General features: G+C 54.3%; 1 protein-coding gene across 1 annotated transcript in view; it reads left to right on the forward strand.

Annotated features, from left to right (window-relative positions):
* The window catches only part of CACNG3 (calcium voltage-gated channel auxiliary subunit gamma 3), a 101,340-nt gene that overhangs the window by 69,293 nt on the left and 5,773 nt on the right, over nt 1-26,274 (forward strand). The window contains exon 2 of the mRNA XM_004604115.3: nt 25,102-25,185. Coding sequence (XP_004604172.1) covers nt 25,102-25,185 — 84 coding nt within the window. The remainder of the gene's footprint in view (nt 1-25,101; nt 25,186-26,274) is intronic.

Below are 26,274 nucleotides of genomic sequence, written 5' to 3' on the forward strand. Positions count from 1 at the left end.
CACCCCCCCCCATCCATAGACCCCAGACTTGTGGTTATACCCATTTCACGGATGAGGAAACTGAGGCCCAGGACAGGGGACAATTTCCTGCCCATGGTTTACCCCCGGAGGACAAGGGGAGACACTGAACTGGAAGTCTCACAAGCCAGTGGAGGACCAGGGGACGGCTTGGACAAAGACCACCCTGGTCTGTGCGTGGCCTGCCGGCTCTCTGACTCCGTGTGCCTTGCTCCCTCGGGGACTGAAAGCTCCCTCCGCCTCCTTCCATGAGGTGAGAAAGAGGAGACAGACCCCCTCTCCCCCACAGTGCTCTGGAGAAACAGCCTCCCTGAGCCTGGGGCAACCCCCCCCCCAGCACAGGAAAACCACGGAGGTCACCCTGGGGCATGTGGCAGAAACGGCCCCGCCCTCCCAGGCCCCACGCCGCTGTCCCTGCCCTTGTCAAACAGCTGCGGACTGTTGCCTCTTTTCCCTGCCAGTGACCGTGTTGTTACTGGACACACCAGCCCTGTGCCGGGCCGTGGTCCGCTGGACACTGTCTTCTCACTGACCAGTGCTCCGGCAGGGACACTAGAGATGGCATCTCTGAGCAGTTTTCCCGGCGCTCCCAGGGGTACTCTGGGAGCCTTGGGGGGGCGGGGACCGAATTCTACCCCTTTGATTTTGTTTTTTCGGGGCCTCAGCGCCTCACCGTGGTGCTCGGGGCTGGCTTCCGGCTCTGCACACAGGACTCACTCCTGCTGTCCTGTCGCTCCCACCCTAAATTCTGTCCCTTTGAGCTCTCTCCCGGCCCTCAGCAGATTTTTTTTTTCAATTAGAAAAAAAGAGGGGAACTCAGAGAAGGGAACAGCAAGTAAAATGTGATTGTTGGTCATGTGGGGGAAAGATGATGCGGGCCAAATATAGACTAGAGACTGAACACAATGGCCACTCAACACCTTTATTGCAAACCACAACACCTAATCAGAGAGAGAGAACAAAAGGGAATACCCTGCCACAGTGGCAGGGTGGGGTGGGGGGAGACGGGACTGGGGAGGGTGGGAGGGATGTTGGGTTTACTGGTGGTGGAGAATGGGCACTGGTGAAGGGATGGGTTCTCAAACTTTGTATGGGGGAAACATGAGCACAAAAATGTATAAATCTGTAACTGTACCCTCACGTTGACTCACTAATTAAAAATAAACTATTAATTAAAAAAAAAAAGAAAGAAAAAAAGAGGGGGTGGGGGCTGGAGTGATAGCACAGCGGGTAGGGAGTTTGCCTTGCACGCGGCCGACCCGGGTTCAAATCCCAGCATCCCATAGGGTCCCCTGAGCATCGCCAGGGGTAATTCCTGAGTGCATGAGCCAGGAATGACCCCTGTGCATTGCCGGGTGTGACCCAAAAAGCCAAAAAAAAAAAAAGAAAAAAGAAAAAAAGAGGGGGGAAATGGAGTTCAGACACTTAAAACTCAATCGCTTCGGGGAAACAGAAGGTGAGGGGAGCGTTGTTCTTCCCGCCCTATTCTCACACCCTAGTTCTCGCTGTGCCCCAGCTAACGGGCGTGTCATCAGGACGGGCCTGTGGCTGTTGGATGGCAGCGATTACCCAATGTCCCCCTTAACGGCTCCCTATTCGGGTGACATCGCACAAAACCGCCTGCCTGTGTCCGGTCACTCAGGTGACGCGCCGCTCACCTGCTGTGGCCACACTCACACACAGACATCACTCGCCCGCCGGCATCACCGTCTGTCTTTCTGACATGACACGGAAGCCCCAAACAAAAACAAAGAGCAAAGATCTCCCCCTTGCCTTGCCTTGCCTGCACACCCCCCCAGCCCCAGCCCCAGCCCTTCAAAATAGCAGACCAGGGGGCATAGCCAGTAGCCCGGCATCCCACAGGGTCCCCTGAGCCCCACCAGAAGCAATTCCTGAGCCGGGCAGGGGTATAGCACCAAACAAACAAACAAAATTAAAGTCCAAAATGAAAGACCAGTCCAAAATAATAACAAAGGGGCAGTACAGCAGGGAGGGCGCTTGCCCTGCATGTGGCAGACCCAGGAGTGATCCCTGAGCACTGGACCAGGAGTAACCCCTGAGCATCGCCGGGTGCGGTCACCCCAAAACAAAAAATAAAATATCAGACCAGCCAATCACTGGCCTTAGACTGCCCCCGCCCCGCCCCCTGCCTTCCCAATTAGGATTCACCACTGATGACCCCTTGCACCCGTTCCTGTCTGATTCTTACAGCTCACCTGCAGGTCGGGATGGTGGGACCCGAGGTTCTCACCACATACATGTGGGTCCCGGGTCCAGGAACCATCTTGGATGTGTGTGTGTGTGTGTGTGTGTGTGTGTGCGAGCACTTAAGATACTGAAAACGACTGTTCTGAAAGGTAATCCTATCTTTGGAAGGACTCTTAATCACCCAGGACAAAACCCACCTGTCACTGTCACTGTCCTCCCATTGCTCATCCATTTGCTCAAGCGGGCACCAGTAACGTCTCCATTGTGAGACTTGTTGTTACTGTTTTTGGCATATCGAATATGCCATGGGGAGCTTGCCAGGCTCTGCCATACGGGCGGGATACTCTCATTAGCTTACCAAACTCTCCGAGAGGGACAGAAGAATCGAACCCGGGTCAGTCCCGTGCAAGGCAAACGCCCTACCCACTGTGCTATCGCTCCAGCCCAACAAAAAAAAACACCTAGAATTAGCAAAACAGAGGGAGGAGGCCGGGTATTGTTATACACAAAATTAAAACTATCCACACACAGGACCTCATTCAGGCATGGCTGGATCCGGGCAATCACAAGCTGTCATCCAGATTCTGAACCTGGGCCCCCTCCCAGGGTGACCGTTCGCCACACCTGCGCCTACCTTAGAAACCCAGAAATACTAGTTTTGCTTCTCCACTGTTTGGGCCATTTCTCTTCTATCCAGGTCCACTTATTCACTTGCCCATCCCTGGCAGGGGAGACGAAAGGGATGAAGGGTCTAGTCTAGTCTAGCCCCTGGGTGACCCTGTGCCCGACCACAGCAGACGGGAGCATCTGTAATTCTAGGTGCCCACGAGTGAATCCCACGGTCACCCCAAAGATCTCCTCCAGGTGTGCACTCCCCCCTCCCGTGCACAGAGAGGCTGATAGGAAGAAGTGGCAGATCCCCCCATGGAGCAGGACGCTGAGAGCCACGGTTAGCCCCCTTGCCCGTGGCACGTGCTGTTCGAGGGGAAGAGTTCAGGCTCTCCCCCGGTGCTGAACCAACTGGGCCAGGGACCCCTGCAGGGCAGAGATAAAAGGCAGGGTGAGTTGGCTCTTCCACACCCACAATCTCTCTCTTTTTATTTTCTTTTTGGGTCTCACCTGGCAATGCACAGGGATTATTCAGGAATTACTCCGGGTGATGCTCGGGGGACCATATGGGATGCTGGGAATTGAACCTGGGTCAGCCGCACACAAGGCAAACGCCCTACCCGCTGTGCTATTACTCCAGCCCCCCCATGCTCTCTCTCTTTTTTTTTTTTTTGCTTTTTGGGTCACACCCAGTGATGCACAGGGGTTCCTTCTGGCTCTGCACTCAGGAATTACTCCTGGAGGTGCTCAGGGGACCCTATGGGATGCTGGGAATCAAACCTGGGTCAGCCGCGTGCAAAGCAAACGCCCTCCCCACTATGCTATCGCTCCAGCCCCCCCATGCTCTCTCTTGAACATGACTTCCTCTCTGTCTCTCTCATCTTTCTATGTATAAATTTCTTTCAATAGAAACAATTTGCAAAAGGAGAGAGAGAGAGAGAGAGAGAGAGAGAGAAGAAAAGTGCCTGTACCTGCCATAGAGGAAAGGGTTGGGGGGGGGCAGGACAGAATGTGGGGACAGGAACCCAGATGCGGGCATCCCTAGCACCCATTTCTTCGATGGCTTGTTTAACAACCCACCACGGGCCAGACTCTGGCGAGACAGCGATGAACGAGATGGAGATGGATTCTTGGAAGTTGTGGTTTATGTAGATTAAATAGACTTCATTAAATACATAATTGGTTATTAATTATAGTTCCCTCCAAAAAAAAATAATGATAAAGTCTGGGGTGTGGGGACAGCAAACATGAGTCAGCATTAGCCTGAGAACGGGATGATAGTAAAAGCTTCAGGACCAGAAGCCAACCTCCAGGAGAATGGGTTGAGGAGGACAATAGGAGGCAGAGTGGAGGTGCAAAGGCCCTGGGGTGGAAAGAGAAATTCTGTTAGCGAGGAGCAGAGTGAGAAGACACTGGAGTTCTTAGGGACGAGGTCCAGATGGCACCGGTGAAGGGCATTTTTCCATTGTCCAGCAGGACGCCTCCTGGTCTAGACACTCTTGGTTGCAATACAAAACAGACGGTGACTTTCTTTGAAGTCACTGCCACATACCACCTTGTGTTAGATGACTGGGAGGGAGCAGCGCCTGTGTGACAGTGATAACCAGACACGAGGTAATTAACTTCCCCATGTGCGGACAACTCCCAGGGTTCTAGACGAGTGGGGGGACAGGGGGCTACTGTCCAGGCAGTGGGGTCACGGAATCCTTGGACACGTTAGGAGCCTGGGAGAAGGTGGGGGGCCCAGCGGCCTCAGGGTCCCCTGCAGCTGGTCAGAAAGCCCTGGAGGAGGCTGGGCGGGGCGCAGGCAGGGTCTGTGTGCACGTGGGGACTGCAGGTTCCATCCTCACTGGGTGGGAGTGAGGGGAGTGAGCACCGAGCCGGGAGCCCTCAAGCACCAAGTGGGTGCAAAATCCTAATAAACAGGGAGAAGGAAGGGAGAAAGGGAGGAAGGGAGAGAGGGGAGGAGGGAGGGAGGAGGGAGGGAAGGAAGGAAGGAAGGAAGGAAGGAAGGAAGGAAGGAAGGAAGGAAGGAAGGGAGGGAAAGGAGGGAGGGAAGGAAGGAAGGAAGGGAGGGAGGGAAGGAAAGGACAGAGGGAGGAAAGGAAGGAAAGGAGGAAGGGAGGGAGGGTGAGGGAGGAAGAGGCAGGAAGAAGATAAACCCTCGGGCTGGGGTCAGCATCTGGAGCCCTTCAGGTTCAGGTTCTCGTCCAGGCCCGTGGTAGTCAGAGCAGCTGATCTAGGAACCTGGCGGGGGGGGGGGGGGAGGAGGGAGAAGGTGAGACTGGGGAGGTGACAGGTGTCTCTTGTGCTTTCCTGGAAGTGCAGACACCCACAGAGGCCGCCCCGCCTTGATGCACATGTGGTCACACCTGTGCATGGGCCCACTCTGCTTTTCCAAACCGATTTGTGTCCACCCCTGGCAACCCACACACGCCCCTCTATGTCCCCCACCCCACCACACACACATGCGCACACACACACACACAGACACACATGGACACAAACACACATAGACACACACAGAAACACAGACACACTCACACACTCACACACAGACACACACAGAAACACAGACACATACTCACACACAAACACACAGACACACACAGAAACACAGACACACACTCACACACAGACATACATACAGTCGCACACAGAGATACACATATGCACACATACATGTGCACACACCAGACACACACATAGACATACATGTGTACACACACAAACACACGCACTCACACTCGCGCACACACGTCCTCCCTCCCCGCCTGCCCCGCTGCCTCTCCGGTGGTGAATGAGTGTGCGAATGAGGACTCCGGAGGAGGGACCCCACCTAACCCCGTGTCACCCCCCTTTGCCCTGAATCCACCTGAGACACTTTGAGGGCTGCTCAGATGAAGGAGCGAAACCTCCACCTCACCCCTCCCCGGATTACAGGGGGCGGGCGGGGCGGGGCGGGGCGGGGGGTGGGGGGCTCGACCAGGCTCCTTGTTACTTTGCAGAACTAAATCCCAGTGCGATGTTTGCTCAAAACGCCAGAACTATTCCTGGATGTCAGGTGCAGCTAATGGTTGCCGTGGCAACCGCCCATGCTTAATGAAGAGAAGAGAGTAAAAAAGACGCTGGATAAATGTCAGGGCCTGCCAGGGGTTCGCTGGGCGCGTTTGCTGCGCAGGGCAGGGCCCACGGCCGAGGCTCAGCTGGGAGCGGCTGGAGCGGAGGGAGAGGGAGGGGCCCTGTCTCAGGGGGTGGGATCCGCCGGGACCATTTAAACACAGCCTCGGGCTCTGTGGTTGATTCAGCAACATGTTTGCACGGTGGGCAGGGAGGGGGCAGGGCCGAGCCCAGATCTCTCTGGAGTTCAGAGATGCCGCCGTGAAAATGACACCAGCGCTCTGCTCCTGGGGCTTTGCATGTGCAGCCCCGGGGCCCCCCAAAGCAGCCTCTGGATCCTGGGCTGGCCGTACCCTCACCCACCCACCCACCCACCCACCCACCCATGGCACCGCTGGGTGTGACCTACAAAAGAGAAGCAAAAAACATACAAAACCTCTTCTGGGTCATGTTTGTTTGTTTGTTTGTTTGTTTGTGTTTGCCCAATTCAAAAAATGATTTGAGGGGGCTGGAGCGATAACACAGCGGGGAGGGCATTTGCCTTGCACAAAGCCAACCCGGGTTCGATTCCCAGCATCCCATATGGTCCCCTGAGCATTCCCAGGAGTAATTCCTGATTGCAGAGCCAGGAGTAACCCCTGGGCATTGCCGGGTGTGACCCAAAAAGCAAAAAAAAAAAAAAGAAGATTTGATTGAAGACGAGGGAAAGTGGGGAGGGAAGAAAGGCAGAGTGGGGGTGGGTGGGGGAGGCGGGAGGGACGGCTCCCTGAGGGGGTCACCTTTTTAAATGGAGAAAATGTCCAGGTCTGAGCTGGGGAGTGAAACTTTTGGAAAGACACCGTCAAGGAAATTAGAAAACCGCCCCAGACTGGTGTAAAAATAGCCGAGAAAGCCCGCGTCGAGGGGAGGACGCTCGTCACAGTGCTCCAACACAGACACGCAACACCGCCAGGAAGCAAGCTCGTCTGCAAACGAGCCCGGGACCTCCAGGCGCCTCAGCAAACACCTGCAGAGGGCAGGCACGCACGGGAGAAGGTGCTTCTCGAGGCTGTCAGCAGGGACGGGGCTGGAGAGCCAGCACAGCGGCTAGGGTGCGGGCACACCTGCTTCCAGCCCTGGCACCTGAGCCCTGCCGGGAGGCCTCTGAACACAGCCAGGTGTGGCCCCGTACATATGAAGAGACCAAACCCTGATAGCGCCCCCTGCTGGCAAGGAGGAGAGTTGCAGTGATGAATGTGTGTGTGTGTGTGTGTGTGTGTGTGTGTGTGTGTGTGTCGGGGAGTGGGTAACTTGGCGCTTTGGTTTAGGTGGGGAGGGGGGTATTGGGGGACCACACCCCGCAGTGCTCAGGGATTATTACTCCTGGACCTGTGCCCAGGAATCACTCCTGGCAGTGCGCTCGGGGGACCCTATGGGATGCCGGGGATCCAGCTCAGGTGGGCTGCGTGTAAGGCAGGAACCATGCCGCCCACACTGTCACTCGGGCCCCTGGCACTTTGGAAGATGATTGGACCACTTCTTAGAAAACTAAATACAGTCTAGTAATCTAAAATAAAATCTTCAAAATTTTCTTTAAAAAAAAAATAAAAAAATGATAAGCACCATGATTTATAATACTATTCCGAGTGGGCTTCTGTGCCTGGATCCACTCTTTGCTTGGGGGCTTGTCTTGTTTTTGTGTCACACCTGCTGTTCCTCCAGGGCCGGCCACCCCCCCCCCTCAGCTGGGGGCTCCCTCCCGGGGGTGTCCAGGGGACCCTGCGGTGCTGGAGATCAAACCTGAGCTTCCCTTGGAGCTCCCACCCCAGCCGCACCCCTGCTTCCTGCCACTGCCACCTACTACCTTCTACTCTCCCTGTGCAATCCAGCTGGCATCGGGCGCGTCGGGGTATCTCCGGCAGTGTGTCGGCACAGCACCTGCACGCACACAGTGAGAACAGCTCTATTCCTAATTGCCAAAAACCTGGAAGTAGTCAGGGTGCCCTTCAGTCGGTTCGCCCGACAATGCAGCACTCTGCCGTGCCAGGAAGAAGTGAGGCGGCCTTGGAACGTTACTCTTCAATCGGAGACGCCGTCGGAAATGGCTGTGGGTGCGGGGCGGTGGGGGGCTTCCAGATTCACGGCTCTCTGGACGGCTGAGAGACATCACGGCAAAGCGGGGAAGGAGTGACAGGCAGGCACTGGGGACAGGAAAACGACTGGCGTGGGGTTACCATGGGGCGGCGTGAGTCATTAGGTCACGTGAGGGTCCTGCTCCACACCCAATGGAGTGGGGGCATTACTGGCTGCCGAGCCCTACAATGGGGTGGGAGACCCTGGAACGTTCTGCCCTGCAGTGTGCTCCCAAGAGATTTTATAAAGGGTAGGTGGGGCTGGAGCGACAGTACAATGAGGGAGGGGCTGGCCTTGCTTGCAGCCGGCCTAGTTTTGATCTCCGGCACCCCATTTGGTCCCTGAGCATTCAGGAATGAGCCCTGAGCACAGAGCCAGGAGTCAGCCTTAAGCACCACCTGGTGTAGTCCTCCTCGCCCCCGCCCCCGCCAAAGAACAACAGAACAAAAAAGGAAAAAAAGGAAGAGAAGGAGAAGGAGAGCTAGTACAGGGGTTATGGTGCTTGCCTTTGCACCGACACCAACCCTGGTTCAAATCCCCATCGCCATGGACAGTCCCGGAACACCACTGTGTGAGGGGCTAGAGAGCTGGGTCGGGGGTAAGGCGCTTGCCTAGTAGGTGGCCAACGCAGAAAGTCCTCTAAGCACCACCAGGAGTGACCCCTGAGCACCACGGGTTTGCTTTCCCCCCCACACACACCCCCAAATCATGAAAGAAAAAAGTAAGGACGGGAAAGCATGTTTTCAGAAAGGGTGGGCTGCAAATTAAAGGTGCTGGAATGATGCATAAGTCCCCTCCTGGACTGGTGTCCTGAGACTCTTTATCGGCAACCCCAAACAAAGTGTGTGTGAGTGAGGGTTAGACTTTGGGGGGGCAAATAAGAGAAGACCCACAGTTCCTGCTGCAGAAGTGCTTGCTGTGATCTTCATCCTAAATCAGCTCTTAACGTTTCTGTCGGTGCACTTGAATGAGCCATTTGTCCAAACACCCGGACGGGACTCCAAGAGTGAGGCCTGATGTAGTCAGGGACTGAGGGTGAAAATGACTAGACCAGGAAGACTCACTGACCATAAGACTGAACTCCCTTTTGGCAGACAGGAGTTACAGGGAGGTTGTCTTGTCCGGGGCGAGAGGCTATGGAGAATCTCTGGGCCATTTTCTCTGTTTACGCTTGAGTGTAAAGCTGCTCTAAAAGCATGCACTGTAGCACTGTAGCACTGTCCTCCCGTTGCTCATTGATTCGCTCCAGCGGGCACCAGTAATGTCTCCACTGTGAGACTTGTTGTTACTGTTTTTGGCATATTGAATATGCCACGGAGAGCTTGCCAGGCTCTGCCGTGCGGGAGGGATACTCTCGGTAGCTTGCAGGGCTCTCCGAGAGGGACAGAGCTAAAAACATGAAGTCTATTAAATAATAAAAAACTACAATTATTATCAATAACTTTTGTTTGGGGCCAGAGAACTCTTACAGAGGGTAAGGCGCTAGTTTTGCACACAGCAGACCCGGGATTGATCCTGAGAATCTCAGAGGGTCTCCTGAGCCCTGCCAGGAGTGATCCCGGAGTAAAGAACCAGGAATAAGCCCTTGGCTCTGCTCGGTGTGGCTCAAACACATCGTCGTCATCATCATCATCATCATCATCATCATCATCATCATCATCATCACCATCATCATTATCATCATCATCACCATCATCATTATCATCACCATCATCATCATCATCATCATCACCATCATCACCATCATCATCACCATCATCATCATCATCACCATCATCATCATCATCACCATCATCATCATCACCATCATCATCATCATCATCACCATCATCATCATCATCACCATCATCACCATCATCACCATCATCACCATCATCATCATCACCATCATCATCATCACCATCATCATCATCATCATCATCACCATCATCATCATCATCACCATCATCATCATCATCACCATCATCATCATCATCATCATGTCTCTGAAGCCCTCATCTCTTCCCAGGATGCTGTGTCACAGACATGCCACATACCTGAGTCAGAAAACAAATGGGTGGGTCCGGGAACGAGAGGGGGTCAGAGCTCCCCCCCGTGACGGTCCCCCGGCCTCTCTGTGACATGGCAGAGCCACCTTTGGGAACAGCGCCCCAGTGCTCTGGCTCTGAGACTGTGTGGACCACTCCCAAGGGTGGGCCCCAAGACTCTGTCCCCAGAGGCAGGACTCGGCACCGCGAGATGCTTGGCCGAGTCGCCGTGGTCAGCCAAGCGCAGCTCATGTGCGCGCAGCAAACACCCAAGCGGCCACGCCTGCACCAGCCCCGGCCTCGGATACTCCTGGAAGCCAAGCCCCGGGTGCGAGTAGGGCGAGGACCACGGCCGGCCGGCTGCCGAGCCCCGGGCCTGGAGGAGCCCTGGAGCTGAGTCTCTCCCAGTGCCGCCAGCTCAGCGCCAAGGGTGCCCGGATGCACCTGGGGCTGGTTTTTCTCACAAGAGCCCAGCCGAGTGTGATAAAGGGGGCCAACTTCTCCAGTCCCCCCTACAAGCAGGGGTGAAAGGGTCTCAGACTGCCCCCGAGAGACCCCACCACAGTCACAGTGGCCTTCCGGACCCCCCTCTTCTCCTGATGCTGGAGCAGAGAGAAGGAGGTCCTTTTATTATTATTATTATTGTTGTTGTTGTTATTGTTATTATTATTATTAGTGAATCACCGTGAGGTATAGTTACAGACTTACAAACTTTCGTGCTTGCATTTCAGTCATACAATGCTTGAGTACTCATCCCTCCACCCATGCCCATTCTCCATCACCAGTGATCCCACTATCCCTCCCACCACCCCCACCTCATCCCGGCCCCCTCCCCTCCCCGTCTCTGTGGCAGGGCATTCCCTTTTGCTCTCTCTCTCCTTTTGGGTGTTGTGGTTTGCTATAGAGGCACTGAGTGGCCGTCGTGTCCGATCTATACTCTACATTGGGCACGCATTGACAGGAGGAGGTCTTGGAGACGCATGGAATAATTATGACAGGGCCGGCATGAAAATAGTAATGACCCTACGTGACAATGATAACACAACACTCGTAACTGCAGAAGAGAAGATCGACACACTTTCATTTTCTTTTTCCTTTGTGGGCCCGACCTGGTAGGGGTCTGAGGGCTACTCCTGGCTCAGTGCTCCAAGGCTGTTCCTCAGCAGTTCTCAGGGGCCCAGGGGGGTGCTGGGGGACTCCAGGCCTCCTGAAGGCAAAGCCTGTGCTCCAGTCCTCTGAACTCTCTTCCTGGTCCTCCCAAGGCTGTTTGAAAGGTCTTCTGCAAAGTCCAAGATCAAGCCCTTTCCGGGTATCACTCTTGGTCTCTGGGTTGGACCCTGCATTGCTGGTGCCTCAAGCTTCCCAAACAGGTTTATTGTTCGTAGCCCGCGTCGCGATTTCCCTTCGCCAGCAAAGAGTGAGACGACACGGGTTGAGGATCCTTCTGCAGCAGTTTTATTCACTTAACTTCATGAGGAGAAAGAACCACAACCTGGGTAATGGCAGTCCTTATATAGCCTGGTTGCCCCGCCTCTAAGGTGGTGCTCATCTTCTATTGGCTCTCGCCCATCACCCCATAGGGTGGCGCTCATTCTATTGGCTCTCGCCAATCACCCTATATGAGGTGGCGCTCTATTGGCTCTCGCCGCGCATGCGCAATGCGGTCGTTGCGCATGCGCAATGCTGTCGTTGCGCATGCGCAATGTGTTTGTCGCGCATGCGCAATGTGGTTGTTGCGCATGCGCGATCATGCGCATGCGCACATGCGCAATGTGCTCTGGCTCCCTACAGTTTATTCTGCCTACCTGGTTCATCCTGGACTGGAGCCGTAGCCCAACATGTAGGGTACCCGGGGTTTGATTCCTCCGCCCCTCTCAGAGAGCCTGGCAAGCTACCGAGAGTATCCCGCCCGCACGGCAGAGCCTGGCAAGCTCCCTGTGGCGTATTCGATATGCCAAAAACAGTAACAACAAGTCTCACAATGGAGACGTTACTGGTGCCCGCTTGAGCAAATCGATGGGCAACGGGATGACAGTGACAGTGCTACCTGGTTCATCAATACCCAAGAAGTTCCTGGAGTTCGGGTGGGTGCCAGGGGTAAGAGCACTCTTGTCTCTGCACTTAGTGTTGGCGTGGGGGGAGGCCAGTGATCCAACTGGGTGTGCAATTAAATAGATAATAAAGAACCTGGTAAAAGGTTTCCCCCAAACCTCTCAAACTCCCGTCAGCGGGCGGGTCCAGCTGAGCAGCCAACACCAGGCTCGCTGGAGAGAAAACGGGGCTAGGAATCCGGTGTAGGGAAGAACGGCTGCACCCACGGCCCTTTCTCCTTCCTGGACCCCCAGACTTGTTCGAAGGCGGGACACTGGCTGGGCATCGCCCTCTGTTCATTCCGCCACACCCCCGTTCCTCCTTCCAAGGGCTCGGAGTGCCTTTCTCTTTATATTTTCTTTTCCTTAGGGCCCATGCCCATGGGTGCTCAGGGGCTACTCCTGGCTTGGTGCTCGGGGGTCTCTACTGACCTCAGTGCTCGGGAGCCATGCAGTGCTGGGAATTTAACCCCGGGCTCCTGCAGGCAAAGCACGCACTGCGGCCCCTTGAGCCACTTCCCCCCACGTCCAAGGCAGCTTTCACCGCATCCGCTGTGGGCTCGCTTTCTTTCCTGCTCTCCCAACCAGCCCTCACGTCTAAAGAGACCGTTTCAAACTCGAGCTCGGGGTGGTGTGCTCATGCACGTCCGGCCCCAACATGGCCTAACTCCCCCCACCCCCTGTTTCTTTCCAAGTTCCCTCCCAGCCCCGCTGGGGTCACGAGTCCCCTCAAAAACCTGGTCTCGGGGCCAGGAGCGATAGCACAGCGGGGAGGGTGTTTGCCTTGCACGCAGCTGACCCGGGTTCAATTCCCAGCATCTCATATGGTCCCCCGAGCACCGCCAGGAGTAATTCCTGAGTGCATGAGCCAGGAGTAACCCCTGAGCATAGCTAGGTGTGACCCAAAGAGCACACGCGCGCACACACACACACACACACACACACACACACACACACACACACACACACATCCCTGGCCTTAGTCCATCATTCCCTCACTCCCTCGGTTCCAGGTGTCCCCACTCTCCTCCGGGTTTGCACACACGGCCAGTTCCTCACTTCTAGAAGGTCCTCTCCCTCACAAGCTCTTCTCTCAAGTCCGTAGGTGATTCTGGCTTGTCACCCTCATCACCTTCTCATGAAGAAGATCCTTCCTTTCCTGCTCACCCACTCACCTGACTTCCCCCAGGCAACCAACTCCACTCGTTCTTTCCGAGGCTCCTGCTTTTCATGCACTGGCTTCATCTCTCTCTCTTTTTTTTTTTTTTTTCTTTTTGGGTCACACCTGGTGATGCTCAGGGGCACTACTCCTGGCTTTGCACTCAGGAATGACTCCTGGCAGTGCTCAGGGACCATATGGGAATCAAACCCGGGTCAGCCGCATGCAAGGCAAACACCCCCCCCCCCCCCCGCTGTGCTATCGCTCCAGCCCCACCATCCATCTCATCTTGATGGATCCCTTTATTTGCTAGATTTCTGTCCCTCGGGCCCGTCTCCCTCAGCCCCACAAGGACAAACAGCCTTGAGATCCAGACCCAACTGCGGTGCGTTCACTGGGAAACCCCACTCGGCCAGAATCCTGCGTGCTCCAGAGTGGGCTCCTCCGTGGATGGCTGGAGAAGATCAGCTCTACAGGATGTGCCCAGACAGTAACTCAGTCCCACCCAGAGAGGATGTGTGTTTCTCCTTAACCCATTCACTCCTGGACCGGAGTGATAGGACAGTGGGGAGGGCGCTTGCCTTGCACGCAGCCGACCCGGGTTCGATTCCCCCGACATCCTATGTATATGGTCCTCCAAGACCTGCCAGGAGTGAACCCTGAACACGGAGCCAGGAATCAGTCCTGAGCACCGCTGGGTGTGACCCCGAGACAAAGAAAGAAACAAACACACAACCGCTTTTACTCCTGGCAGTTCTCTTGGCAGGAGCCGGAAGTTCTAATTGCCATCCCCTCACCCCCCCACACCCGTGCTTCATCAAGCCCAGAGCTGAGTTCCGAATCCTCATTATCTGTGAATTCAAGATTCAAATTCCTGCACCAGGAGGGAACACGGCCGAGCGAGCAAGCAAACTCAGCCTTAATAGGAATGCCTGCATGAACCGGCCCAGCCCGCCCGCCTCTGTGCCAACTCCCCCCCACACCACCCCCGTTCCATCCTCTGCAAGTCGGGTTTTAGTTTTTATTTGATTTTTAGGAAGAGCCACGCCGAGTGGTGCTCAGGGATTTCTCCTGGCTCTGCACTCGGGGTTCACTCCTGGCAGGGCTCTGGGGGCCCTACAGGGTGCCGGGGATCAACCCTGGGTTGGCTGCATAGGTGGCAAGTGCTCTGCCCGTTATCCAATCTCTCCAATCCCCTGCAATTTGGCTTTATCTGGAAACCTCCCTCTGATGCCCGCCTTCACCAGCTGGGACGGTGCACCGCCCGTGGGAGGCACGCTGACGGCAGGCAGAGCTGGCGGCACATCTATTCCAGGACCCAGGACTTCCTGAGATGTCCGTGAGGGGTATTGGCAAGCTGCGGGAGTGAGGGGTGTGTGGGCCACAGCGGCCAAGAGCCTGCCAGAGGGTCCCTCATTGATGAGGGAAGAAGAGAAAAGCTACCGGGATGGTGAAAGGATGGGCGCATGCAGCGATTTGAATATCAAAGGATGAAGAGAAGCCCTTGAGGAAACTGATGATGTGCTCATTTTTTAAAATAAAAATAAAAATAACCCACTTTATCGTCGTGCCATGAAAACGAAGCACACGCTGGTCCTTCCAGGGAAGGGAAGGGTTTCTTCTTGGACCCGCATATGATTTAGGCCAGAGAAAGCATGCTCACTCCAGCCCCAATCAGAATAGCTTATGGTGTGTGTGTGTCTGTCTGTGTCTGTGTGTGTATCTGTGTGTGGTTTTTTGGGTCACACCTGCAGATGCTCAGGGCTTACTCCTGGCTTTGCCCTCAGGGATCACTCCTGGCTCGGGGACCCTGTGGGATGCCAGGGATCTAACCCGGGTTGGCCGTATGCAAAGCAAGTGCCCAACCCTCTGTGCTGTCCCCCCAGTCCCGGAAGTTTCCTTTTCTGTTCACCCTGTGCAGAGGCGATCAGCGGAGGGCTGGGCAGGGAGCTCAGTGGTAGAGCACTTACCTTACAAGTGAAGCCCTGGGTTCCACTTCCGGCTCCACGCAAAAGAAAGATGAGGCAATAGGCACATGATTTCAGCAATGATTATTTCATTTTAAAAATAAGTATCAATGTACCTTTGATTTTTATTCCCAAATTACTAATATTTTGGGGGCGTTATTTTGGTCATACCTGGTGATGCTCAAGAGTTACTTACTCCTGGCTCCACCCTTGGGAATCGTTCCTGGCAGTGCTCAGGGGACCATATGGGATCCCAGGGATTAAGCCCAGGTCAGCCACGTGCAAGGCAAACATCCTACCCATGTACTACCTCTGCAGTCCCGTAAGCATTTTATTTTCAGGATAATGTCGGAAGTATATCTTTGGACTCGTTGTTCATAAGAAAATGACGGTTCTATTTTATTTGGGGGAGGGGGACAGAGTTTGAGCCACGACTGGGAGTGCTCAGGCCTTATTTCTCATTCTGCACTCAGGGGTCACTCCCTGGTGATTTTTTTTTTTTTTTTTTTTTTTTTTTGCTTTTTGGATCACACCTGGTGATGCACAGGAGTTACTCCTGACTCTGCACTCAGGAATCACTCCTGGCAGTGCTCAGGGGACCCTATGGGATGCTGGGATTCGAACCCGGGTCGGCCGTGTGCAAGGCAAACGCCCTCCCCGCTGTGCTATTGCTCCAGCCCCCCTGGTGATTCTTGAGGGGATTATATAGGATACCCAGAATCAAACCTGGGCCGGCCATTTGCAAGGAAAACCCCTTAGTGCTGTACAATCTCTCACGTCTGAGGATTCTATATTTAAAGGGACACCTGTGAGAACTTCTCTGGGCCATTAAAATCATCTCGGAAGCTTTGAAATTAGCCTGGACTAATTAAGTGAGAATCTTTGGGGTATTGAAGTCAAGCCTCAGGATTTCCCAACCTGTATTGCCCCCCAAGTCACCCTGGTAATTCCCAGGAGCAAGTCACATGTGAGATCTTGTCTCAAGGGTCCTCATCCCGGAGAATGAAACTGCTCAAACCCCAGCACCGCCAACACTCTCATAGACAGACCATAACTTTTGCTTTGGGACCCCTGGAGTTTGGCTGCACCAGCTAAGCTTGTGGTTGAAAGGGGGCCAAGCTCTGGGTACTGGGGCGGCCAGACTTCTGGGGTGGGTCTGCTTCAGCTTCTGGATTTTTCTAGACGGCATGGGCTGATCCAAAGGGCCCACACTCAAGGCTGAAGAGCTAGTCGGGGAGTAAAGACACTTACGTTGCCTGTGGCCAAACCTCAATTCAATCCCTAGTACCACATACAGGCCCCTGAGCACTGCCAGGAGTAAGCCCTGAGCACAGAGCCAGGAGTAAGCCCTAAGCACAGAGCCAGGAGTAAGCCCTGAGCACCAGCAGATGTGGCCCTGCAAAAAATATAGTCCACACTCACTCTGGCCTCATGGCAACTCCTGCAAGATCTCTCCGAAGCAATGTCCCCTGGTCACCAAAAAATGGTTCGCCCATACATCTGGAAGGGGCTGGAAGGGCTGGAGCGATAGCACAGTGGTAGGGCGTTCGCCTTTCACACGGCCGACCCGAGTTCGGTTCCTCCGCCCCTCTCAGAGAGCCCAGCAAGCTACCGAGAGTATCGAGCCCGCGCGGCAGAGCCTGGCAAGCTACCCGTGCGTATTGGATATGCCAAAAACAGTCACAATAAGTCTCTCAATGAGAGACGTTACTGGTGCCCACTCGAGCAAATTGATGAGCATCGGGATGACAGTGATACGTCGGGAAGCAGGAGAAGGTCACGTCTGGCCGTGCCTTCAGAGAGGACCCATCCACTACCTCTCTCTCACCGTGGACAGCTACTTCTACTCGGCATGCCTTCTTCTGCAAACCCAGGGGTGAAGCACATGGCCTCACACGTGCAAAGCAAGTGCTCTGCCTCTGAGCCTCAGCCCCAGCCCCGGGCCCCAGTCCAGGCCGCAGACTCGAAAGGGTGTTCTGGGAAGACATGCACTCCCCGGGCCTTTCTGCTCTGGGTCTAGAACTTTCTGAACACAAGCATAAAGCTGTCTTCAGGTGACCCAGAATCTTTTCGACCTTGACTGCTCCTTAATCCCTAGGAGAGAAAAGGGCCTTGGTATATACCAACGGGTGTTTGAGAAACTGATAAATGCGGTTGTGGGAATGAAAGGAATAAAAGAAGAATAGGGAGAGGAGGTAGGAAGAAAGGAAGGAAAGAAGAAATAGTAGGAAGGAAGGGAAGAAGGAAGAAAGGAAGGAAGGAAAGAAGAAATAGAAGGAAGGAAGGAAGGAAGAAATAGAAGGAAGGAAGGAAGGAAGGAAGGAAGGAAGGAAGGAAGGAAGGAAGGAAGGAAGGAAGGAAGGAAGGAAGGAAGGAAGGAAAGAAGAAATAGAAGGAAGGAAGGAAGGAAGAAATAGAAGGAAGGAAGGAAGGAGGGAGAAAGAAAAGAAGAGAAGGGAAGGAAAGGGAAAAGGAGAAAAAAGGAGGGAGGGAAGAAGAAAGGAAAGAGAAAGGGAGGGAGAGAGGGACAGGAAGGAAAGAAGGAAGGAAGGAAAGAAGGAAGGAAGGAGGGAAGGAAGGAAGGAAGGAAAGAAGGAAGGAAGGAAGAAAGGAAGGAAGGAAGGAAGGAAGGAAGGAAGGAAGGAAGGAAGGATGGAAGGAAGGAAGGAAGGAAGGAAGGAAGGAAGGAAGGGAGGGAGGGAGGGAGGGAGGGAGAGAATAAGGAAGGAAGGAAGGGTGGGAGGGAGGAAGGGAGGAAGGGAGGAGGAAGGAAGGAAGGAAGGAAGGAAGGAAGGAAGGAAGGAAGGAAGGAAGGAAGGAAGGAAGGAAGGAGGAAGGAAGAAAGGAAGGAAGGAAGGAAGGAAGGAAGGAAGGAAGGAAGGAAGGAAGGAAGGAAGGAAGGAAGGAAGGAAGGAAGGAAGGAAGGAAGGAAGGAAGGAAGGAAGGAAGGAGAGGGAAGAGCAAGGCTGAATCAACCAGCCCCAGCCCAGTTCTCATTCCTGTCCCGTTCAAGTTCGTATGACCTCATCACCTCTGACCTGTAGCCCTGAATCTGCCCCCAGGCCCACACCGCTGGGCCACACAACACCTGAACCAGCCTGAGTTTTCAGATGACTTTCCTGATGCTCCCTCCCCGTCTCGCCTGCAGCCACGGGCTCCAGCGTTGATTAAGGTCTGATTAGCCCTCAGATCCCGGCTTAGACGTGATTCCACCCCGTCCCCTCCCTGTTCTGTGAACAAGCGTCTCGTGTCACTACCCAGCGGGCAGGAGAGAGAATTTCTGGTGCTTGTAGGAGTGCTTTGACTAGGAATTGCATGCTTCTCCACATATACTATTGAATTTCCCAACTGTACATACATTTTTAATTGAACGGGGGTTATCTGACTCTGAGAGAATAGACTGCTTCTTATTTTCTTTATAATATTTCTCTGCATTTAAAATCCTGATAAATGTTATTGTTAAATGTCAGAACCACAATGACTTAATTATTACGGCTTTATTTTATGGTTTAATATCTTGTAAGAAGCCACCTTATTGAGCTCTTTTATTCATCTCATTTTTCCCCCTAGCAAATTGCCCTCAGCTTCCCAAGTAGATGCTTCTATTACTTGGAGGGAGAAATGATAATTTTTCACTTGATTTTTTTTTTCTCCATTGCCTCAAACTCTTAATTCTGTTTTATGTCCTTCTTGCACTGGAACTTGTAGGCATGAGGCCTGGCAGAGAGTCGGTGGTGGGTATTCTTACCCCAGGCTAGATTTTAATGAGAATCTGTCGAAAGTTGGAGAAGGATGGCTGGGTCACAGAAGCCGGGTTCTTCGCCTGAGAAATAGATTCTCTCCTCATCCAAGCCAGAGATGAGCCAGTAGCTCAAGTTGATGGATAGCGAAGCTGGCTGTCCCCACGCCGTTGATCAGACAATCCCAACTGGGGCCCATTGAGTCCTGTTTCCCAGCTCCATCCTCTACGCAAACCCTCTTCCTAGCATCTCGAGGTCTATGTGATCTCGTAGTCTTGAACTTCCCTTGGCCTGACCCTGAATCCCCGTCGCTTCTCCTCTGAAAACCCCCTGCATCCCTGCCTCTACCTAAAGTCTTGGGTTTCTGCTCCTCCCTGCTGCCCCCGTGCCTTTGCTTCAACCCTGTCTGCTCCCGTCTTCTCTCTTCACCCTTTCAGATCTAAAAGAACCTTCGGAGTCTTCTCCGAGGCCCTGCCCCCCCCTGCAGTGTGTGGGCAGGTGCTGCCCCCCCACCCCACCCCCAAGCTTATTTAGATGGACTTAAATGGACTAATAGGGAGGAAGAAGACTCGGGAGAGAAAGAAAGTGAACAGGAGAACAGCACGATCCCAATATTGCGAGAATTACTTGTGTGTGAAAACGCAGGGAGGTGGTGGGGGGGGGGGGTGGGGGGCAGGGTGTTAGCCTGGAAGGAAATATCCAGATGCTACACGGTGGTTATTTCTGGGTGCCAGCAATGTGCCACTGAGATGAACAGCCACATCCACTTTCCCGATGACTGGCTGGCTCTGGAGCCAGCAGCGTGGAGCCTGGGCGGGGAAAACCTTGCAGCTCTTCTCCTGCTCTGGCTTAGTCACCCACGCGTCTCTCCTGGGCCTAAGGGACCGACCCGAGCCAAGGCTAGTCAGAGCCACCTGCTTACTGAGTCCTGATGCCGGGCCTGGAGCTGATAGCCAGAGCCTGGTGTCACGGCCTCCCGAGGAAGGGCCGCGTGTGAGTCACCGAGAGCGAACTCTGGCGCCGTGTTGATGGTTCTTGGACAGTCCCCCTCGTGAAGCTCGTCATCTTCATTCTGGGGAAGGAGCAGGAGCGATGGTCCAGGGGGAAGGGCTCTGGCCTTGCGTGTGGCCCACTCGGGTTTGATCCTGGCAGAGCCCATCCGGTTCCCCCCCCCCCCCCGAAGCATCACCGGGAGTGATCCCCGGGAGCACCGAAGACGCAGGAGTGAAGTCCTGAGCACCGACTTCCATGGGTGGCCCCCCCCAAAAAGCAGACACAAATGATCATCAGTCTGTTGAATGAGAAAGGGGAGCGTGTGCACCACCTTAGGAGGGACACCCGTGTCTCCTTGCCAGCAAATGCAGCGGGAAAAGGGTTCCCCAGATTTTTTTTTTTTTTTTTGCTTTTTGGGTCACACCCGGCTATGCACAGGGGTTCCTCCTGGCTCTGCACTCAGGAATTACTCCTGGCGGTGCTCAGGGGACCCTATGGGATGCTGGGAATCGAACCCGGGTCAGCCGTGTGCAAGGCAAATGCCCTCCCCGCTGTGCTATTGCTCCAGCCCCTCCCCGGATCTCTTGTCTCTTTAGGACTCGAGGCAGAACCCGGGGTCACTCTGCCTGGGAAGTGCAGGCCTGGTGGGGCTCAGGGGGCGCCGGGACCACAGCCAGCAGGGCTGGCAAGGGGGAGACAGAAAAACAACCTGCGGGGTCAGACGTGTGCTCGACTACTCGGGGAGTCTCCAACCCAGGAGCTCCCCGTGGGACGAGAAGTTACAGCTCAGGCTTTCAAGCAAACTTTCCCCAACTTGGCAGGAGAGAGTACGGTGGGTACAGCACTGGCCTTGCACACGGCTGACCCAGGTTCGATCCCCAGGACCCCAGAGGGTCCCTCGAGCCCCGCCAGAAGTGACCCCTGAGTGTAGAGTCTGGAGTAAGCCCTGAATACTGCTGGGTGTGCCACCCCCACCCCCCGCTTCAAAAAATCCCAAGCTTGGGGCTGGAGTGATAGCACAGTGGGGAGGGCGTTTGCCTTGCACGTGGCGGACCCAGGTTCGATTCCCAGCATCCCATAGGGTCTCCTGAGCACCGTCAGGGGTAATTCCTGAGTGCAGAGCCAGGAGTAACCCCTGTGCACCGCCAGGTGTGACCCAAAAAGAAAAAAATAATAATAATTTTAAAAATCCCAAGCTTTACATGGCAACACCATATTTACTTGTTTGTTGTTGTTCCTTAGCTTTTTTTTTTTAATTGAATCACTGAGATAGACCCTACAAGGCTGCTCATGATTGGAATTTCAGTCACACAGTGCTCCAACACCCCTCCCCCCACCAGTGTACATTCCCCAGAGCCAGTGTCCCCAGGGTCCCTCCCATCACCCGCCAGCCCCCCATCCCCTTCAGTTGTTTTATAAATACGCCAAAGGCATGTGCTAAAATACAGAAGGGAGGAAACAAAACAGGCTCCCAGAGCAGGGGCCAGAGAGATAGCACAGCGGGGAGGGCGTTTGCCTTGCACAGAGCTGACCTGAGTTCGATTCCCAGCTTCCCATATGGTCTCCTGAGCACCATCAGGAGTAATTCCTGAGTGCAGAGCCAGGAGTAACCCCTGAGCATCGCCGGGTGTGACCCAAAAACCAAAATCAAACAAACAAAAAAGTGCCCAGAGTATAGAGCACTGTAGCACTGTATTACTGTCATCCCGTTGCTCATCGATTTGCTCGAGCGGGCACCAGTAATGTCTAAATTGTTAGACTTGTTGTGACTGTTTTTGGCATATAGAATATGCCCCAGGAAGCTTGCCAGGCTCTGCCGTGTGGGCGAGATACTCTCGGTAGCTTGCCGGGCTCTCCGAGAGGGATGGAGGAATCGAACCCGGGTCGGTCACGTGCAAGTCAAATGCCCTACCCACTGTGCTATTGCTCCAGCCCCTCGAACCCTTCTTGGGTTCACTTCTGCCCCGGACGTTGGTGCAGCCGCCATCACAGTGTGGAGCAGGGGCTGCCGTTGCCCCGAGCCCAGGGTGTGGTGGGGGTCTGGGGGGCTGCAGCTTCTGTCCTCCCCCAGTGCACACTCAGGAAAGGCCCTGAGGTCTCCGCCAGAGCAGCCTCAAGCATAGCCGGGGGTGGCCCCAAGCCCCCAAACAGAAAAATAACCAAGTTGGCAAGACTGTGTTTCAATATAATTTTATTTACAGACACTGAAATGTAAATTTTGTATTTTGCCTTGTGCATGTCAAGAAATAGTTTTCTCCTCCTCCTCCTCCTCCTCCTCCTCCACCACCACCTCCTCCTCCCCCTCCTCCTCCTCCTCCTCCTCCTCCTCCTCCTCCTCCTCCCCCTCCTCTTCCTCTTCCTTCTCCTTCTCCTTCTCTTTCTCCTTCTCTTTCTCCTTCTCCTTCTCCTTCTTCAAAGAAATTGTGGATTGTGGCCTCTTCAGGAACCAGGCTTGATTCTGGGTCCGTGATTTGGTGGGTGAGCTGAGCGTAGGAAGCAAGAGGGTGAACCTTTGTTTGCTCACATTGATCTGGGAGCCCACTGGTAGTTGGGGTTAAAGAGCTAGGGTGCTCTTTATAAGTGGATGGACTTGGAGAATATCAAGACAGAGAGAGACAGAGAGAAGAGGCTGGGCAGGAAGGGGGTGCAGGAGGGAAACTGGGGACATTGGTGGTGAGAAATGTACACTGATGAAGGGACGGGTGTTGGAACATCACATGATCAAAACCCAATCATGAACAACTTGACAACTGTTTATCTCACCGTGATTCCATTTTTTAAATGCAATTGAATTTTTAAAAAATATTTTTTTAAAAGCAACAGATAGAGCGCTCTTCCCAGGTCAGGGAGGGTGGGCTCAGGCATATGGGACACCCGGGTTCCACCCCCAGCTACACATGGTCCCCAAACACCACAGGCGTGATCCCCAAGCCTGAAACAGGGAGTTACCCCCCCAAAAGAATGAAACCAGCAGAAAGTGGGGACCTTTTCCTCCTAGCATTGCAAAATGATACACAAACCAATAAAATAATAATAATAATAATAATAATAATAATAATAATAATCAGAATGGTTCCTAGTGCCATGGTGAAAAGCAGACTTTGAAAGTCTGGTTTGAAATACCGACTCCTCCACACACCAGCTGTGCTATCGGGCTCTGCCTCTTCAGCAAATGTCACTGGGAAGAAGCCCTCGGGCTCCGGGCGGGTGGGCAAGAGTCCAGGAGAGCAGCGGCGGCTCTTATGACGGTGAGCCCCAAGCTTTGCAAGGATGACCTTGGCCCCCTAGAGTCCACCTTCATTCTTTTTGAGGACCTGCTGGGTGAGCGGCCATGCTCGGGGGAGTCTCAGGCATGTCTGGAGGGTTGGACACTCTCGCCCCCACCTAGCACCCCAGCCTGGCAGGCGGGGATGAGAAGCGTCCCGCACCCGAGCCCCGCTGCGGGGTGGTTCCAAAGCTGCGAGGCAGACCCGTTCTGCGGAGCCCTGAGATTGGAGAATTGGCCGGTGAGCAAACACCCACCAGGAGTTCCCGTCAAAGGAAGAGAAGGAAGCAAAAACGCCCTCGCCTTTGAGTTCCCGGAGACGTGCCTTGGGTTCGAGGCCTTCTGAAGGGGTGAACCCCTCCACCTGGAGGCACAGTCAGCTGGGCGTGGGGGAGTGTGGAGGGAGGGCCCGGCCCGGCCCCCGAGATGAGCATGACGGGGGCGAGTGGGCGATTTCTGTGTCTCTGCCTGGGGTTCTGCCCGTCGTGATTGGGACTCTGGCGCGTTTTATGCTTTAATCGTCTTTAAGTTAATAAGCAGAGTGGCTGGAACAAGAGATCCTTATTGTTTATATTTAACTCTGTTCTTTACAGTTAAATCATGAATTCAGTTCATTGAAATCACTTTTAAAAAATGTTAGGCGCTGCGGTTCATAATACTGTTGTTAACGGTAGAGTTTCTGGGGCCGGAGAGATAGTACAACAGGTCGAGTGCTGGCTTCGCATGCAGCCGACGCCAGTTCGATCCCCGGCATCCCATATGGTCCCCTGAGCACTGCCAGAAGTAATTCCTGAGAGCAGAGCCAGGAGTAGGCCCAGGGCATCGCTAGGTGTGGCTCCAAAGGCCAAAAACAAGCACAGAGTGGGTAGCGTTTCTTGCAGAAATCATTTCTAAACTATGCTGTCCTACTTGCCATTGTCCCAGTGCCCTGCCCCCAACAACGTACCTCCCCCTCTGTCCCCTCCGGGTTCTCTCCCTACTAGAGACCAGTTCTCAGTTTCTGATGCCTTTGGGCATCGGTGATTCTCCTCTTCTGTTTCTTTCTAGTCCGCCTATGACAGAGATTGTCCTGCACCTGCCCCTCCCTTCCTGACTTCTTGCACTCAGCACAGTGCTCTCCAGAGCCCTCCCCCTAGCAGCAAATTGCACGATCTCATCTTTCCTTCCCAGGAAAGCAGGCCCAGCCCTGCTTAGCTCCCGAGACCAGATGAGATCGGGTGCGTTCAGGGTGCTATGGCCGTAGACAATTTTATTTATTTATTTATTTATTTATTTATTTATTTATTTATTTATTTATTTTACTTTTTGGGTCACACCTAGCGATGCACAGGGGTTACTCCTGGCTCTAAACTCAGGAACCACTTCTGGCAGTGCTCAGGCGACCGACCCTATGGGATGCTGGGAATCGAACCCGGGTTGGCAGTGTGCAAGGCAAACGCCCTCCCCACTGTGCTATCACTCCAGCCCCCCCGCCCCCATAGACAAATTTTGTCTTCTCTCTGGCTCAGTTCCCGTCTCCTCACCCAGGCAAGCCCAAGAAACCTTGGTGCAGACTTCCCCTGTCTGTGAGACGGGGAGCGAGGTCCGGGAGAGAGCCCCACGGGGTTACCATGGGAGGTCTGAGCTACAGAAGCGAGCCCCCAGCACTGCACTGGAAGTAGCTGGCGCCCTTCCCCAATAACGCCTCTGCGTGGGCCTCCCGGCCCCGGACAGGAAGCTCCATGCACTTGCCTCGACTCGCCTCTCCCTGCCTCCAGCCGTCGCTGAACTGGGCGTCTCCTTTGTTCCCACAGGGGCTTTCCGAGGCGTGTGCAAGAAAATCGACCACTTTCCGGAAGATGCTGACTATGAGCAGGACACAGCCGAGTATCTCCTGAGTAAGTCCCCTCCTCCTCTCCCCACTCAGGTCTCCCCCAGGAAAGAGGAGGGGGCCCCCCACAGCCCCCTCAAGCTATGGCTGGGTCGGAGGCTCCTCACTGCACCCCTCTAAATGAATTCGTACAAAAGAGTTCCTTGGGGCCTCTGCTGGTCAATAAAGACACTCAAGTGCTTCCAACACCCGAATCTACTTCACTGCAACTGCACCAGCAATAGGTTTTTGTTGGTTGGTTGGTTGGTTGGTTGGTTGTGCTTTGGCCTTTTGGGTCACACCCGGCAATGCTCAGGGGTTCCTCCTGGCTCTGCACTCAGGAATTACTCCTGGCGGTGCTCAGGGGACCCTATGGGATGCTGGGAATCGAACCCAGGTCAGCGGCGTGTAAGGCAAAGCGCCCTCCCCGCTGTGCTATTGCTCTGACCCCTAGGTTTTATTTTTTTTTAAGGAAAGAAAAATGAATTCAAATAGAAAGGTTGTTTCCTCCACTTAGGGAGAAGGACCAGGGGAGACTCAGTTTCTTCCCGGTGCCCAGGGTTGAAGTGCTAATGGGTAAGGCCTGCTGGTGAGGTGCTAGTGGGCAACCCCGAGAGGCCAGGCCGCGTTGGGGTGGGCCAGAAATACAGGCGGGCTGCATTGACTCCCCTCTGATTTGGGTCATATGGAGCCTGGCGGTGTCCCCAGAGGTCTGGCCCAAGGATGGTCCCATGGTCACTCAGTGGACTTGACCTGGGTTGTCATCGAGGCAGCAACAGGAAAGAGTGAGGGGTTGATTGAGAGAGACAACTCTGGTTCCAGGCTTTGGCTGGGTCTGACGCTCTGTTCGCTGGGTCACACCCAGACCAACGAGCCCTCTGGCTCTTCATGGTCCTGATCCGAGACCAGGAGGAGAGGCTCTGGATTCCACACAGTCCCGACCTCTGTCCAGGCACCCAAGGAGCTTGGGACCGAATGTCATCAGAGTGTGATGTCTGGGGCCAGAGGGATAGGACAGCAGGGAGGGCATTCGCCTCGCACACGGCTGGCCAGGGTTTGATCCTCAGCGTTCATAGGCTCCCTGAGCACTGCCAGGTGCAGTCGGTGAGCACAGAGC

The sequence above is a fragment of the Sorex araneus genome, chromosome 4, assembly GCF_027595985.1.
Source record: "Sorex araneus isolate mSorAra2 chromosome 4, mSorAra2.pri, whole genome shotgun sequence".
Classification (NCBI taxonomy): domain Eukaryota; kingdom Metazoa; phylum Chordata; class Mammalia; order Eulipotyphla; family Soricidae; genus Sorex; species Sorex araneus.